Source organism: Triticum urartu, chromosome 2, assembly GCF_003073215.2.
Source record: "Triticum urartu cultivar G1812 chromosome 2, Tu2.1, whole genome shotgun sequence".
NCBI classification, from domain to species: domain Eukaryota; kingdom Viridiplantae; phylum Streptophyta; class Magnoliopsida; order Poales; family Poaceae; genus Triticum; species Triticum urartu.
In genome coordinates this window covers 379552370-379565915 of record NC_053023.1, presented here as the reverse complement: position 1 = coordinate 379565915, position 13546 = coordinate 379552370, and the positions used below count along the sequence as shown (strand labels likewise).

The 13546-nt window shown below is 50.0% G+C and overlaps 1 protein-coding gene across 3 annotated transcripts; it reads left to right on the top strand.

Annotated features, from left to right (window-relative positions):
- The first annotated feature begins 3624 nt into the window (after positions 1–3624).
- LOC125537398 (differentially expressed in FDCP 6 homolog) lies at positions 3625–12440 on the top strand. Of its 3 annotated transcripts, none has more exons than XM_048700704.1 (10): positions 3625–3835; positions 3976–4080; positions 8799–8860; positions 8956–9039; positions 9130–9161; positions 9254–9335; positions 10315–10447; positions 11142–11369; positions 11562–11854; positions 11959–12440. In XM_048700704.1, the coding sequence occupies exons 1-10, from the start codon at positions 3803–3805 to the stop codon at positions 12269–12271; spliced, it is 1365 nt and encodes a 454-aa protein (XP_048556661.1). In that variant the 5' UTR covers positions 3625–3802; the 3' UTR covers positions 12272–12440. The 3 variants fall into 3 exon arrangements, with proteins under 3 accessions (XP_048556661.1, XP_048556660.1, XP_048556662.1); XM_048700703.1 differs by having other exon boundaries at positions 3626–3835; positions 10315–10543; XM_048700705.1 differs by lacking the exon at positions 3625–3835 and having other exon boundaries at positions 3978–4080; positions 9130–9157; positions 9246–9335; positions 10315–10543.
- The last annotated feature ends 1106 nt before the right edge of the window (positions 12441–13546 follow it).

Genomic DNA, 13546 nt, shown 5'->3' with positions numbered 1-13546 from the left:
GATATGAGATGCATGACAACGACAACAACACACGGAGACAAAAACCCGAACCCGAGAAAATAAAATAACTTAGCGCCGGAAACGGCAAGAGTTGGAGTACATATTAGGTAAATTACATCCGGGGTGTTACATTCGGCCCCCCTTTCCTTCTCTCCTTCTTCTTCCCTTTCCCGCCCTCCGGAAATAAGGAAAGGGGGAGGCCGAAATGGGGAAGATCCCAGGTAGGATTCCTACTACTTGGGGCGCCCCATGGTTGCCTTCCCTCCCCTCCCACCTATATATACGCGGGGAGGGGGCGCCTAGAACACATAACAACAATCGTTAGCTGTGTGCGGCGCCCCCCTCCATAGTTTACACACCCGGTCATAGTTTTGTGGTGCTTAGGCGAAGCCGTGTGAGAATCACTTCACCATCACCATCACCATGCCATCGTGCTGACGGAACTCATCTACTTCCTTGACACCGTGCTGGATCAAGAAGGCGAGGGACGTCATCACATTGAACATGTGCAGAACTCGGAGGTGTCGTACGTTCGGTGCTTGATCAGTCGGAGCTAGAAGAAGTTCGACTACATCAACCGCGTTGTCAAACGTTTCCTCTTTCGGTCTACGAGGGTACACGGACACACTCTTCCCCTCTTGTTGATATGCATCTCCTAGATATATCTTGCGTGAGCGTAGAATTTTTTTAAATTGCATGCTACGTTTCCCAACAATATCTACCACGAGTGATCGACATTGGTTGACGAACCAATTGTCAAGGAGAATATGGCGAAGAGAGTTTATCTTCCGTGTTAAGTCACAACCCCTCCAACTAGATATAGTCATTGTGCAGAAGGGCGAACTGGTCTACCAAATACCTTGTCGCCATCGAGCATCACTGGTTACCTCTGCTTCTCCTCTTTTACATTCGGACTGGTTCAATCATTAGTTTACATTCCTGTTTTGATTCTTGCTTTTAGTTTCCATTCATTAGTTTACATTCACTTACTGTACTCTGTTTACATTCGCTTCGCTGCTGGGTTACGAGAGTTTTGATATTTTCGAAGAATCTTAAAACTCTCATTCACCCCCTCTCTGGTAGACTTCGTTCCTACATTATTTCTCTCCGATCTATTGATTTGGTTTGGCCAACTAGATTGATTTTTCTTGCAATGGGAAGGTGCTTTGTGATGGGTTCCATCTTGCGGTGCTCAATCCCAGTGACAGAAGGGGACATGCCACGTATTTGTATCATTGCCATTAAGGATAAAAAGATGGTGTTTATTCATGCCTGGGTTTACTTTGTCTACATCATGTCATCTTTCTTAAGGCGTTACTCCGTTATTTATGAACGTAATACTCTAGATGCATACTAGATAGTGGTCGATGTGTGGAGTGATAGTAATAGATGTAGAATCGTTTCGGTCTACTTGTCTCAGATGCGATGCCTATATACATGATCATTGCCTTGGATATCATCATGATTATTTGCTTTTCTATCAATTGCCCAATCGTAATTTGTTTACCCACCGTATGCTATTTTCAAGAGAGAAGCCTGCAGTGAAAACTATGCCCCCCCCCCCCGGTTTACTTTTTATCCTATATTAAAAATCAAATATACCTTGCTGTAATTTTTCTTTCTTTATTTTATTTTGTGTTTGAATTATCTATCTACCACCATACAATTTAATCTTGCAAGTAACCGTCGAGGGATTGTCAACTCCTTGTTCGCGTTGGGTGCAAGGATTTGTTATTTTGTGTGTAGGTAGTGCTAACGAGGTGTTGCGTGGTTTTTCTACTGGATTGACAACCTTGGTTCTTAACTAAGAGAAATACTTATCTCTACTGTACTGCATCATCCTGTCCTCTTTGAGGAAATCCCAACGCAGCTCACAAGTAGCACACCACATCCTGGGAGACCACCCCGACATGCCACCACTCGCTCTCGAGATGCAACGCCACATGACCCGGATGTTTGCAACCCACGCTACTCTGTCAACCACACGCAGACCACGAACACCGCACCACGTCTGGGGTTGCCTCCCCGACGTATCGTCCAACCGCCCCCGTTGGGATGTGTCGACCGAGCCGACAAACCTGCCACCCAAGTGGCCAAAGATTGCCACCCAACCGAAGGCGGAGCCGCCACCCCGCACCATGGAGCCACCGCACGCATCCCTTTTTGAGTCCGCCTCCTCGATGCACATCAGCCGTCCGGGGCCGCATGAAGCACAAGTTACCTCTCCCAAGAAACGCCCCCAAGAGGGAAACGACGAAGAAGCCACTGTCGCCCGCTCCAGAAAATTTGGAGCTTAGGGTTTCACCTGGAGAGCCCAAGCCCCTCGTAGAGGAAGAGGAGTTCCACGATGATGCCTCCAAGGAGGAAAGCGACACCCATAAGCGTCGTCATCGACGCACCGACAGAGTTGAGTTAAGGCTTTCGCCTGGAACTCTCCCATATCTAAAAAATCCTGTAGATCAGGAACACCCCTGAGCATGGAGATCATCCGAGCCCTTCTCGATGCGCCCCGCGTCCTTCGTTGTTGACCACCAAACTCAATCGCGTCGGGACTTTCAACCAGATGGGATCCGTCGGATGAGCCACTCCCGGCCACCACCATGACCAATACGCCATGGCCCATAGCCCGTGGCCGCCACCCTGGCTTCCCGCTCGTGCCCCAAGCGCTGAATGCTACCGCCGCCGCAGCCCCCACACAGCTTCGCACCATCCACACCGAGATCGGATCGGGCGACATGACGCACACCACCGGCAACAGCCACCACGCTGCAACTCCCACGCGAGAGCAGCAACTCCTTGCACCACCCTCACCAACGCAAGTAGGCACCACTGCCAGCGTACCGAAGGTGCCGCTAGTTGCCAGCCCTACCCGCCCACCTCAGGTCCAGAGAGGACCCAGATCGGGCCCATGCCCATGCACACAACCCCATGCCAACGACGCCACACCACCACACGCATCACTGCGTCGCCACTCCCAGGCATCGCCGACCCGAGGCAGCCACCACGACGCCATGGATGAATCCGCCACAGCCACGCCGCCACATCAGATATGTGCCTCATGCCTCCCAGGAAGATGCCGTGCCGCCACCCTCCCTGGAGCCTGCTCGGTTTTCGCCAACAGGCTCCTCCGACGGCAACGAGACGAGAAGGATGGGGTGACCGGGGAGAAGGGGGGGGAGGGGGTGGCGCCGCCGATGGGGTTGTCTCCCGTGTCGTCTGGAAGAGGCGACACGGGGGTGGGGGTGAGGGTGGTGTATGTCGTCTGCGGGGCATGTACGCATATTTGTAGCGGACGATATCGTGAAAATCGAGTCGAGGTAGGAGCAATAAAAAAAACGTGCTACGACAAAATATTATGGCTTAATATAGACTATTAGTGTGTTATAGGCACTGAAAAAAATAGCACGCTATAGCGCTGCTAATAGCACACTATAGCGTGTAAAATATTGTCTCGCTAAATTAATCGGTGTATAATGTTTCACTAATAGCACGCTAATAGCATATTTTCAGGTACGATGCTATTTTGTATAGTGCGCTATTTTTTTCCTTGGAACCCGATTCGCATCGAACCTAGCCATAGTGGAGGTTGAGTTATATTGTACGTTTTCTGCAGTCGTACACGTAAATAATAGAACACGTAATACAAGTACGAAGGCAGCAGATCTTTGCCAGTCCATCTGAGAGAGTCAAGAAAAGCTTCGTGTCGGTTTTCAGAGTTACTGGTAGAGTTTACAGATCATCATTTTTTCCCGGCATCGTTCGTTCGATCCTCTTCCACCCCCCTGATCCATCCATTCCGGCCATGGACTCCAACGCCAACGGCGGGCGCAGCACGGTGAGTTCTTCCTCGTCCCGGGATTGCATCGATTTGGATCGAGCTCGACGAGATTTCTCGCGTCTCGACTCCATCTCCTCACACCGCAAGGAATCTCACTCAAGCTGTCTGGGATTTTGCCCTTGTGATGATGGGTACAGATGGTAGGGGAGATGGAGAGCAGCTTGGAGCGGGTCAGGCGGCAGCTCTCCTCCCCCTCCACCCGCCATATCCTCCAGGGCCCTCTCTTGAAGCGATCCGATACAGTAATTTCTATCCCCCCTTTCATTTTACACTTTCTTACTTGGATGGTTCTGGTTCTGGTTCTGGTCTACTAAATCCATACCTGACAAGTCCAGCCATTCAAACTTTCAAATCGATCAACATGATGATGCCGTGTGGTGTTGAGTGTTGATGACAAGCTGCCAAGGGTGTTTGTTCTACTTTGTGTGCTTGTAGTTCGTCGATATTATGCTGTGAACTAGAAATTTTCGTCTCTCAAGCATGAAAACAGCCTTCTTATAGCTGTAGTAAGGGCATCTCCAACGTGGACCTTCAAACCGCATGCATCCGTCTGGACCAGGTGGTCCGGATGTGTTTTGCTATCCAACGCGGTAGTCCATCCACCAGCAGTCCGGACATCCTTTTCCCCGCATACTGGAAGCAAACCGGGGCGGGGGAGGGGGGGTTGTTTGCGGCTGTAACTCCCTCGCCCTCATGTCGGCCCAGAGCGGACGCGGCCTGGAGCCGGCATTGAAGCGGCGCGCCGGCCGCTGCACGTGCCTTCTCTCCGCATATAAACGGCATCCGTCTGTCCGTTTCCCTCCATTAAACCAGTGCGTTTGTCGAGGAACCTACTCCGGCGCCTGCATGCGAGTGCCACACGTTCGTCTGCCTGTCGGCTGGCATTAAACACCCCGCCGCTTGGCACGTGGCATCCCCCCGCTATTTAAACGTGGCCAGGTGCCCGGTAACAACGGCATCACACCTGTCCTCTCCTGATCTGCTCCTTGGTGCACCACACCCGCCATGGCCTTGAGCTCCAAAGCCCTGTGGGACAGCCTCTCTGGTGAACAGAAGAAGGAACTCTCTGGTATTGAGGCCAGCTAGCAGGCCCGCCGAGCCAGCCGGATACAGGCTGGCTTGCCGGCGAGCTCTCCGGAGGGCAGCGACGTGGACGAGCCAATGGACGACTAGCCTGCGCCACCGCCCTCGGCGGTTCAGGCTGGCATCACCATGGGCGAGGCGCGTGTGCACTGCACTGACATGGTAATGGAAGAGCGGGAGGAGGCATTCTGGCAGACGTAGGCCGACTAGCGGTACAACCTTCGGCTCCTCATTAGCACCGACTCGCGGAGGAGAAAATCGTTGGAACGGGCATTGTGGCGGACGTGGACGAGTAGAAGGCGTTGCTCCCGTCCTAACGCGCCGCCCGTGACATCCGCCACGAGCGATGGCGGCTCCGTGTCTTGCGACCGGAGAAAGAAGCTATGTCCGTGGAGATCGACGCGGCGGTGGAGGAATTTGACGACGACACCGAGGACGACGAGGCCGACACGTCCACGGCCGCCACCAATAGCGAGGAAGAGTAGAACATGGGAGGCCGGCGGCGCTTGGGTCCCAGGAAGGCCACCACCATCACCTTGCCAGGCCACACAACCAGTGAGCTTGCTCGCTTTGTGGAGGAGGAGGAGGCCACTATTCTTCCCCTCGCTGAAGCTAAAGCTAAACTTGGTGAGCTCATTACCGACCGGTGAACTTGCCCGCTTCGTGGAGGCTATTCCTCCTTTCCTGTTGAAGCTTCATTTCTCGGGGCTCACGACCGTCTGGTGAGCTTGCTGCCGGACATGGGGAAGGCATGTCGTGGGAAATGGGCGCCGACGATCATTTAGACTACTAAGACTAATAGGATTTAGTTGAAATATGTTGAAAATGTAATGAATGTGCTCCGGCTTAGATGAAAATCATCTGGCTTTATCTAAAATTATTTAAGTTTGAATGAAAGTTGTCCAGTTTGTTTAAATTTGCATCAAATGTGACCGGACGTTTGCGGCTATCTTTGGATGGCTGGCTCCCGTATCAATGTCCGGACCCATATCCGGACCGGTCCATGGATGGATGCGTGTTTTAGGGGCTTGCGTTGGAGATGCCCTAAGTAGCAACAGGTGAACTTGTGCAAATTCTCATTCAAGGGAAGGAGCATACACATACTTCTGGTATTTAATTCAGGTACCACTAAGTTGCACATCTGGATGTAGGTGTTATGATCAGCATATCAGGGGCTTAGCCCAGTGGGTTATGGCCCAAGTATCTTAATCATTATTAGGGGCTTAGCCCAATTATCTTATCGTATTAGGATCGTTTGCTTAGGAGTCAAGTAAACCTCTCTATATAAGGAGAGATGTATCAATCTAATCAAGCAAGAAGCAATCAGTATTTGCTCGGCTTCCCTTAGGGAGCCGGGAGACCTAAACCCTAGCCGCCTCTTGCGTCCGCCGCCGTCGCACCAGCCGCAAGGACGGCGCCCAGCCGCTGGCCGCTGCGCAATCTCCTCCGACCTCCTGCCTCCTTCCCTTACAGGCTACGCCCTAGATCGGGTAGAACCCTAGTTTCTACCAATTTGGTATCCAGTGACTCATGTTCGATCATGTCGTCATCCCCACCCACGCCGCCGCTGCCCATCATCACCACCGCCCCGATGACCACGGCCGGGTCCCCAACGCCACCGGTCCTGATCACCTCCGCGCCGCCGGCCCCAGTCACCTCCGCGCCGTCGACGATCCCCGTCTTCACGCCGGAGGAGATGTCCAACACCTTGCGGGACCTCGCGACGGCTGTCCAGGGCATCACCCTGTACCTGGCCGGCCCGCACGCCACCCCGCCGGCTGCGCCCCTCGCCTACAGCCATCCGGCGCTGCACTGGCCGATCCAGAACGCGTCTGGCCCGAGCGGGACGCCCCTGCTGCCGTTCCAAGCGGGACACACCAGCGGGCCCCCGTCGCTGCTGCACCTACATCCGCCCTCAGCCGCGGCCCAGCTCTGGCTGCCGTGGCCGTCCCAGGGCGCGCCTGCAATTGGCGGGACACCGCTGCTGCCGTTCCAGGCGGGGCACCACAACGGGCTGCCACCGCCGCTGCTGCACCTGTAGCCGCCCCCAGCCGTGGCTCCCCTCTGGCCGCAGTGGCCCCCTACTGCCACCGTGGCTACCTCCGCGTCCGCCCACTCTCCACAGCAGCCGCTGCAACTCCAGGCGCCACCTTTTCCCAGCTCCGGACTGCCGTCACCGGCCGGCCTGCCGATACACCAGGTCAGGTTCCCGCCCTCCCCGTCGCCACTACCAGCTTGGGCGGCTGGGTCTTCGCCATCGCCGGTCTACACCACGGCTCCGGAGCAGCCGACCCCGTTTCCGCAGTCCGGCGGGCCATCCGGCTCCGCGAGTCCCTAACCGGAGTACTCTGACCAGGCGCCACCCGCCTCGCTGCTCCGCACCTTCGAGCTAGCTCGACACGGCGCTCTGACCCAGACACCGCCGCGGTTCGCCAAGATCGACTTTGCTACCTATGACGGCACGGAGGACCCCCTCAACTGGCTCAACTAGTGCAACCAGTTCTTTCGCGGGCAGCGCACCCTCGCCTCGGAGCGCACCTAGCTCGCCTCTTACCACTTCCGTGGCGCGGCATAGACCTGGTACTACGCCCTCGAGCAGGACGAGGGCAGCATGCCCCCTTGGGAGCGCTTCCGCGAGCTCTGCCTCCTTCGTTTTGGGCCACCGATCCGCGGGAGCCGCCTGGCGGAGCTAGGCCGCCTTCCCTTCACCTCCACGGTTCAGGACTTCGCCGACCGTTTCCAGGCCCTACATGCCACGCGTCGGGCGTGACGGCGCAGCAGCGGGCCGACCTCTTTGTCGGTGGACTTCCGGATCACATCCGCGTGGACGTGGAGCTTCGGGGACCCCAGGATCTCCAGACGGCCATGTACTACGCCCGCGCGTTCGAGCGCTGCTCGGTGGCCGTCCAGCAGGAGTCACCGTCCCGGGCCACTGGGTCGCTACCCTGGCCAGATCCCGCTCAAGGTCGGCCTGCTCAGTCTTTCGCGGCACCCCTCTCCGCGACCGCGGCGCGCCCGTTCCGCCGGCTCACCTCGGTCGAGCTACTCGAGCGTCGTCGCCAAGGGTTGTGCTTCAACTGCGACGAGCCCTATACGCCCGGCCACGCCCGCCCGCGACTCTTCTACCTGGAGGTTGCATACTACATTCCGGAGGACGCCGTCGCCGCCGACCTTGCTGCCCCAGCTGTCGCGAAGGTGTTTGACGCTGGTTGATCACCTCGAGGAGTTTAGCAAGCGCTTCCCCACCTTACAGCTCGAGGACGAGCTGTTTGTGCAGGCGGGGAGAAGTGTTATGACCAGCATATTAGGGCTTAGCCCAGTGGGTTATGGCCCAAGTATCTTAAATCATTATTAGGGGCTTAGCCCAATTATCTTATCGTATTAGGATCGTTTGCTTAGGAGTCAAGTAAACCTCTATATAAGGAGAGGAGATGTATCAATCTAATCAAGCAAGAAGCAATCAGTATTTGCTCGGCTTCCCTTAGGGAGCCGGGAGACCTAAACCCTAGCCGCCTCTTGCGTCCGCCGCCGTCGCACCAGCCGCAAGGACGGCGCCCAGCCGCCGGCCGCCGCGCAATCTGCTCCGACCTCCTGCCTCCTTCCCTTACAGGCTACGCCCTAGACCGGGTAGAACCCTAGTTTCTACCAGTAGGGCTATCTACTGTGCAACCCTGCTGGTTGATGCAAAGTTAATGTCCGTTCCCTTTATGTTTTGTTAGCACAGTTTCTTGAATTTAAGACTTTGAGTTACTTAGTCGTCTCCATATTATATTCTGGTTTTGCAGTTATAGTAACAATAATGATACACAACAAATTGCTATTATATTCCAGCACATCCATTTTATTCGTTTGTGATAAATTTTACTTCAATTGACAGCTAAGGAAATGGAATGAGCGGTGGGTTATACTTGATCCAGCTACTGGAAAGATGGAATACAAGTATGGACTGGAAGTTACACACTCCTTTTCTTTTAAAAACAGATGAAGATTTGAAAAAGAGAATGCTAGATCTCATAATTTAACTAATGATTTAGGGTTCGTAGAAGTGATACAACTGTGAGGGGAATAATTGTGTTCGATTCAACAAGCACCGTCACTTTGTCACCTACCAACTTTCAGTATGATCTCTGCTTCATTGCTATTTCATTATTATTTTCAGACTTGTGGTAGTAAAAGCACTGAATGGCCTCATGTTTTACTTGATGCAGTGGACTGCCAAAATATGAAGGATGTTGTGTATGTATCCTTATGGAGTAGCTCTAGGTTATTTTGTTCGCTTTATTATCATATATGGGCTTGATCAATTGTTTTGTTAATTGACTAGTGTTATAGATATTGGGACTCCACAGAAAAAGGAGTACTTTCTTTGTGCAGAAACTCCCAGCGCTGCAAGAGCATGGGTATCTACTTTACAGTAAGCTTGTGTTCTGTGGCCTGTCATTGCACTTGATTTGACCACTATTCATGGGATTACTAACAGATATTTTTATATAGATTAAATGGATGTTGGAAGTACCATCATATTCTTTTTTATGAACTATTTCAAAACAAAGTGACGATTGATATGTTCTTGTAGTTAACATCGTTGAGAGAACCCATGCTCCCTTTTTACATAAACCCATATTAGTAAACACCTTTGCTTCTGTGGTTTACTGCATTTAATTTATCACTGACATAACACCTTCCCAGTCTAGAATATGCGGTTGTAACTCTAGAAGAACCCTAAAATGTATATTGGCATTTATACATGGGCCATGTGGCTCCATGCACTATTATCGCCATCAATTAACACAACCCTCTCATATTCGTACTCTTAGAATTTCTCTACAAATTTCGAGCCACTTGGACTGTGAAGAATTTAAGATATATTGCATGACATGTACCCTTATTTACATATTGTTCTGTATAAATTTGGTCTTCTCCTGAAACATCTCATGTTTGCATTAGTTCTGTTTGTTATTTGCTTACTAATGTAGAAATTGTGCTTAAGGAAAGCACCAATATGTAGTTGTTTCATCAAATGGTTGGCCGATTTACTTTTGCCTTGTTGGGAGGCACCCTCTTTAAATTCTTTGACCCTTTGCTCCCGAAGAACTGAGATGTACCGTTTGTTTCAAAACAATAATTGCTAGTGGCAATATGTGCCCACTTGTCCAACGTTAGGAACAAACTCGTGTAATATCGACTGCATAATTATGTAAATATGCTAACTCGTGAAATATCTGCTGCATAACTATGTAAGCAAGCTAACAGGCTATAATCTGGCTAAAGGCTTGCATTTGGTGCTTTCTGCTATTCTTTTACCCATTTGTTTATTTCAGTTATTTTACTCACTGTCTGTGGGGCTTTAGTATGACCCTTGAAATCTGATAAAAGTTCTTATCTACCTACAGTGCAACTCAGTTGGTCCTACAGGCTCATAAACAGGCGGTGGATTCATTGGGTGGAAATGGTTCTGCAAAATTGGGAACAGTTGCTACTGTTGTGGCTGTGGCCAATGCAACTGCGATTGAAGCATCCAAAGAGGTAGAAGCAGCGATGAAGATCTCCCTGCGGGCAGCTTTAGGCTCAACTACAAATAAACTTAGTAAAGGTCAATTAGATGATCTCACAATCATGATGGTATGCTGTTCTTCAAACTACCAATGAAGGATTACCTAAATTAAAGTTTAGTCATTTTGTTGCACAAGAAACTTATTGATGAATACAGGACCTCTTTTGTAGATAATTGATCTGACACCCAGTTGTCTCCTTTAAACAAAATACGAAAATATTCCTGATGTAGTCAGTTGATCTGCTATTCACTTGTTAGACTATGCTTCCTCCTAAAATAAGTGACTGATTAATTCCATAATTTATCAGACCAGTTGACTACTATGAGGCCGAGTTTCTGATAACAAACCAAATTTCTGATCAATTGAATCTTCACTTTGAAACTTGAAAGCCATTTATAGTGTTGGTAAGACAGGCGAACATGCTTCAGCGTGTTTCACTGAACAACTATTGGGGATGTAACTAGCAATCATGTGATGCGAAAGTTGGCAATATACCTGGAAGGCCATGCCAGAGCATTTGCTTCTCATACGATGGATGGATTTAGTACTTTTTGTGCTGTCTTGTATGGTACTAGTTCGTGATCGTCTAGAATGTATATTTTTCTTTTGGATACTAAAGTTTTTTCCTTTCCTTATTTGTGATGTGCTACACATTGCTACGACAGGAGACCCTTCGAGTTAAAGATGATGAACTGCACCAGCTATTGCAGGATATCCGTGCACGGGATTCCACCATCAGGGAGATTACAGATAAATTACAGGAGACTGCTGAGGCAGCTGAATCTGCTGCTTCTGCTGCTCATGCAATTGATGAAGCAAGAAGATTTTTATCTTCAGAACTTGAACGCCTGAAACAAGATCAGGAAAATCAAGTTGAATTGTCCTTGCTTAGGGTAACAACCACTTCGTGGATCTCTATACATTATTCATCTCATAGCACATATTTGTTTCATACTTTTACCCCCCTATAGACCAGATTTTGTTCCTATGATTTATGTTTTATGCACCTGATGAGCACAGTTCATGTTAAGTATATGAACTGACACATTTTTATTTTTAGTTTGAACTGGCTTTTATGTTAACAGCTAAGGGAATCAGAAGAGAAGTCAAAGCTTCTTGCTGAAGAAAGAGAGCATTTACTCAAGGAAAGAGATTCTGCTCTTCAAGAAGCTCAGATGTGGCGCTCTGAACTTGGAAAAGCTAGAGGAAATGCTGTCATTTTAGAAGCAGCTGTCGTGAGAGCTGAAGAGAAAGCTAGGGTTTCAGCAGCCGATGCTGACATGCGAATAAAGGAAGCTGTGAGTAAGCTCGAGTCTGCTGCGAAAGAAAAAGAAGAACTCTTAGCTCTCCTGGATGCTCTAAAATCACAAATACAAAGGTTCCGAGTACATCATATGCTATTTTAATCTCTCTTGCTTCCGTGTAAAATGAGATTATTCTAAAAGAAATTTGATGGATAATTTGGATATCTGTTGTTTGCAGGCAAGAGACTAGCACAAAACAAATCTGTGAGGAAAGGTCAGAGCTATGCTCTACTTCAAAGCACATGGACATGGACGAAGATAACGTGGATAAGGCTTGTTTAAGCGATACAGACCTGATACCCATTGCGGAGAACATAGTCGAGTTGGATGACGAGGGAGTCGATATACGTACGATCGGGGATACGGAGTGGGAAAATCCTCATTCCTCTGAAGTATCTGATGTAAGGGAGGTGACCACAGAAGCTGAAGAAAACAGCTTGGATATTCCTGTTGATAGCCAGCCAGTTGCTGACGATACTTTCCAAGGCTAGACTGGACTTTTCATCTCGGTTCATGGCGAACATTCTTATAATCTTATTCCGTTTTCGCATTGACCCAGAGTTCCGTCACAGCTTTTGTTGCTCATCTGTAAACCTGAGTGAAACAAAAAGAAGAGTTGGATCATCAAGTGTACCATTGGCTATCATGTTGAACAGTTTACACCTACTGTTGTAAGGTTAGTCTTTTTTTTTTTGAAGCTCTGCACTCCGGAATTTATTCAATCAGCGGTGTAGAAGACCACTCAGAAAGCCAGGGATTACAAAATAGTATGTTAAAACATCTCCTATGCCTAGAGCTTCTTTAGCGCACCCATGTGCTACATTATTTGCATTCCGGCTAACATACCGAAGCTCAAATCCCTGAAAACAAGGTAGTTCAGTTTGCATTTCCTGCAGAATATGAAAACCTATGGAACGTCCTTCCAACCTTGCCTCCCACATGCTCTTTGCATTGAGACAATCTGTCTCAATGATAACTGAATTGTATCCCTTTTCTATTGCTAGTAACATACCATCACGACACGCCAGAATTTCCAAGCTCAGCGGATCAGTAATACCATCATACTTCACACACCTTGCTGAAAGAAAGAGACCCGCATGGTCTCGAGCCACCATACCAGTGCCGCCTACACCCGTACATTGGTCCGTCGACATTGATCTTGATCCACCCTGGCGTCGGGGCTGCCCATCTAACTGTAGGTTGCATCCTCTCCCGAACAGTCTCCGGGATCTCTAAAGTTCGAACAATTTCAGCAATGAGGATCATCGATTGCCTGGGTTGAAGCTTGTTCTCACCATTTTTTTTTTGAAACGAGGCAAAAGATTTGCCATTTCATTGATTAAGAAGAAGGTTTCAGACAAAGCCGCAAGCGGCAGAAGGTAAAAGATTACTCTCGCGGCATTACAATACCCAAGTGCTTGGCACCTGCCAAAGCCCAAAGCGACACCTCTTGCTTGATCTTGTTAATGATTACCACCGAAGGGACTGCAACGTTGCGAAAGACTCGCGCTGCGCTCGGACCAAATCTCCCATGAGATGAGCATCATCAATGAGGCAAGGGCTTTGGGCGAGCCGAGACGAATCTGAAGGTCATCGTTCCATCATCCTTTGACCGAAGCGCTCGCCGACCAAGAAGAAGTAAAGATGTGGTGCATTCCGAGCCACGAGAGAATGTCGTTCCAGATTCGCAAAGAGAAGCGGCATTGGAAGAGAAGGTGGGCTGCGGACTCCTGCACTTGCTTGCAGAGAGGACACAAGCCGCAGTT

Excerpts from the sequence above, each read along its gene's own strand:
- LOC125537398 (XM_048700703.1), top strand. The coding sequence starts at position 3,803 with ATGGACTCCAACGCCAACGGCGGGCGCAGCACG. Across the intron at positions 8,861-8,955 it reads ACTGGAAAGATGGAATACAA|GGTTCGTAGAAGTGATACAA; the intron begins GTATGGACTGGA and ends CTAATGATTTAG. Across the intron at positions 9,162-9,253 it reads ATATGAAGGATGTTGTGTAT|ATATTGGGACTCCACAGAAA; the intron begins GTATCCTTATGG and ends CTAGTGTTATAG.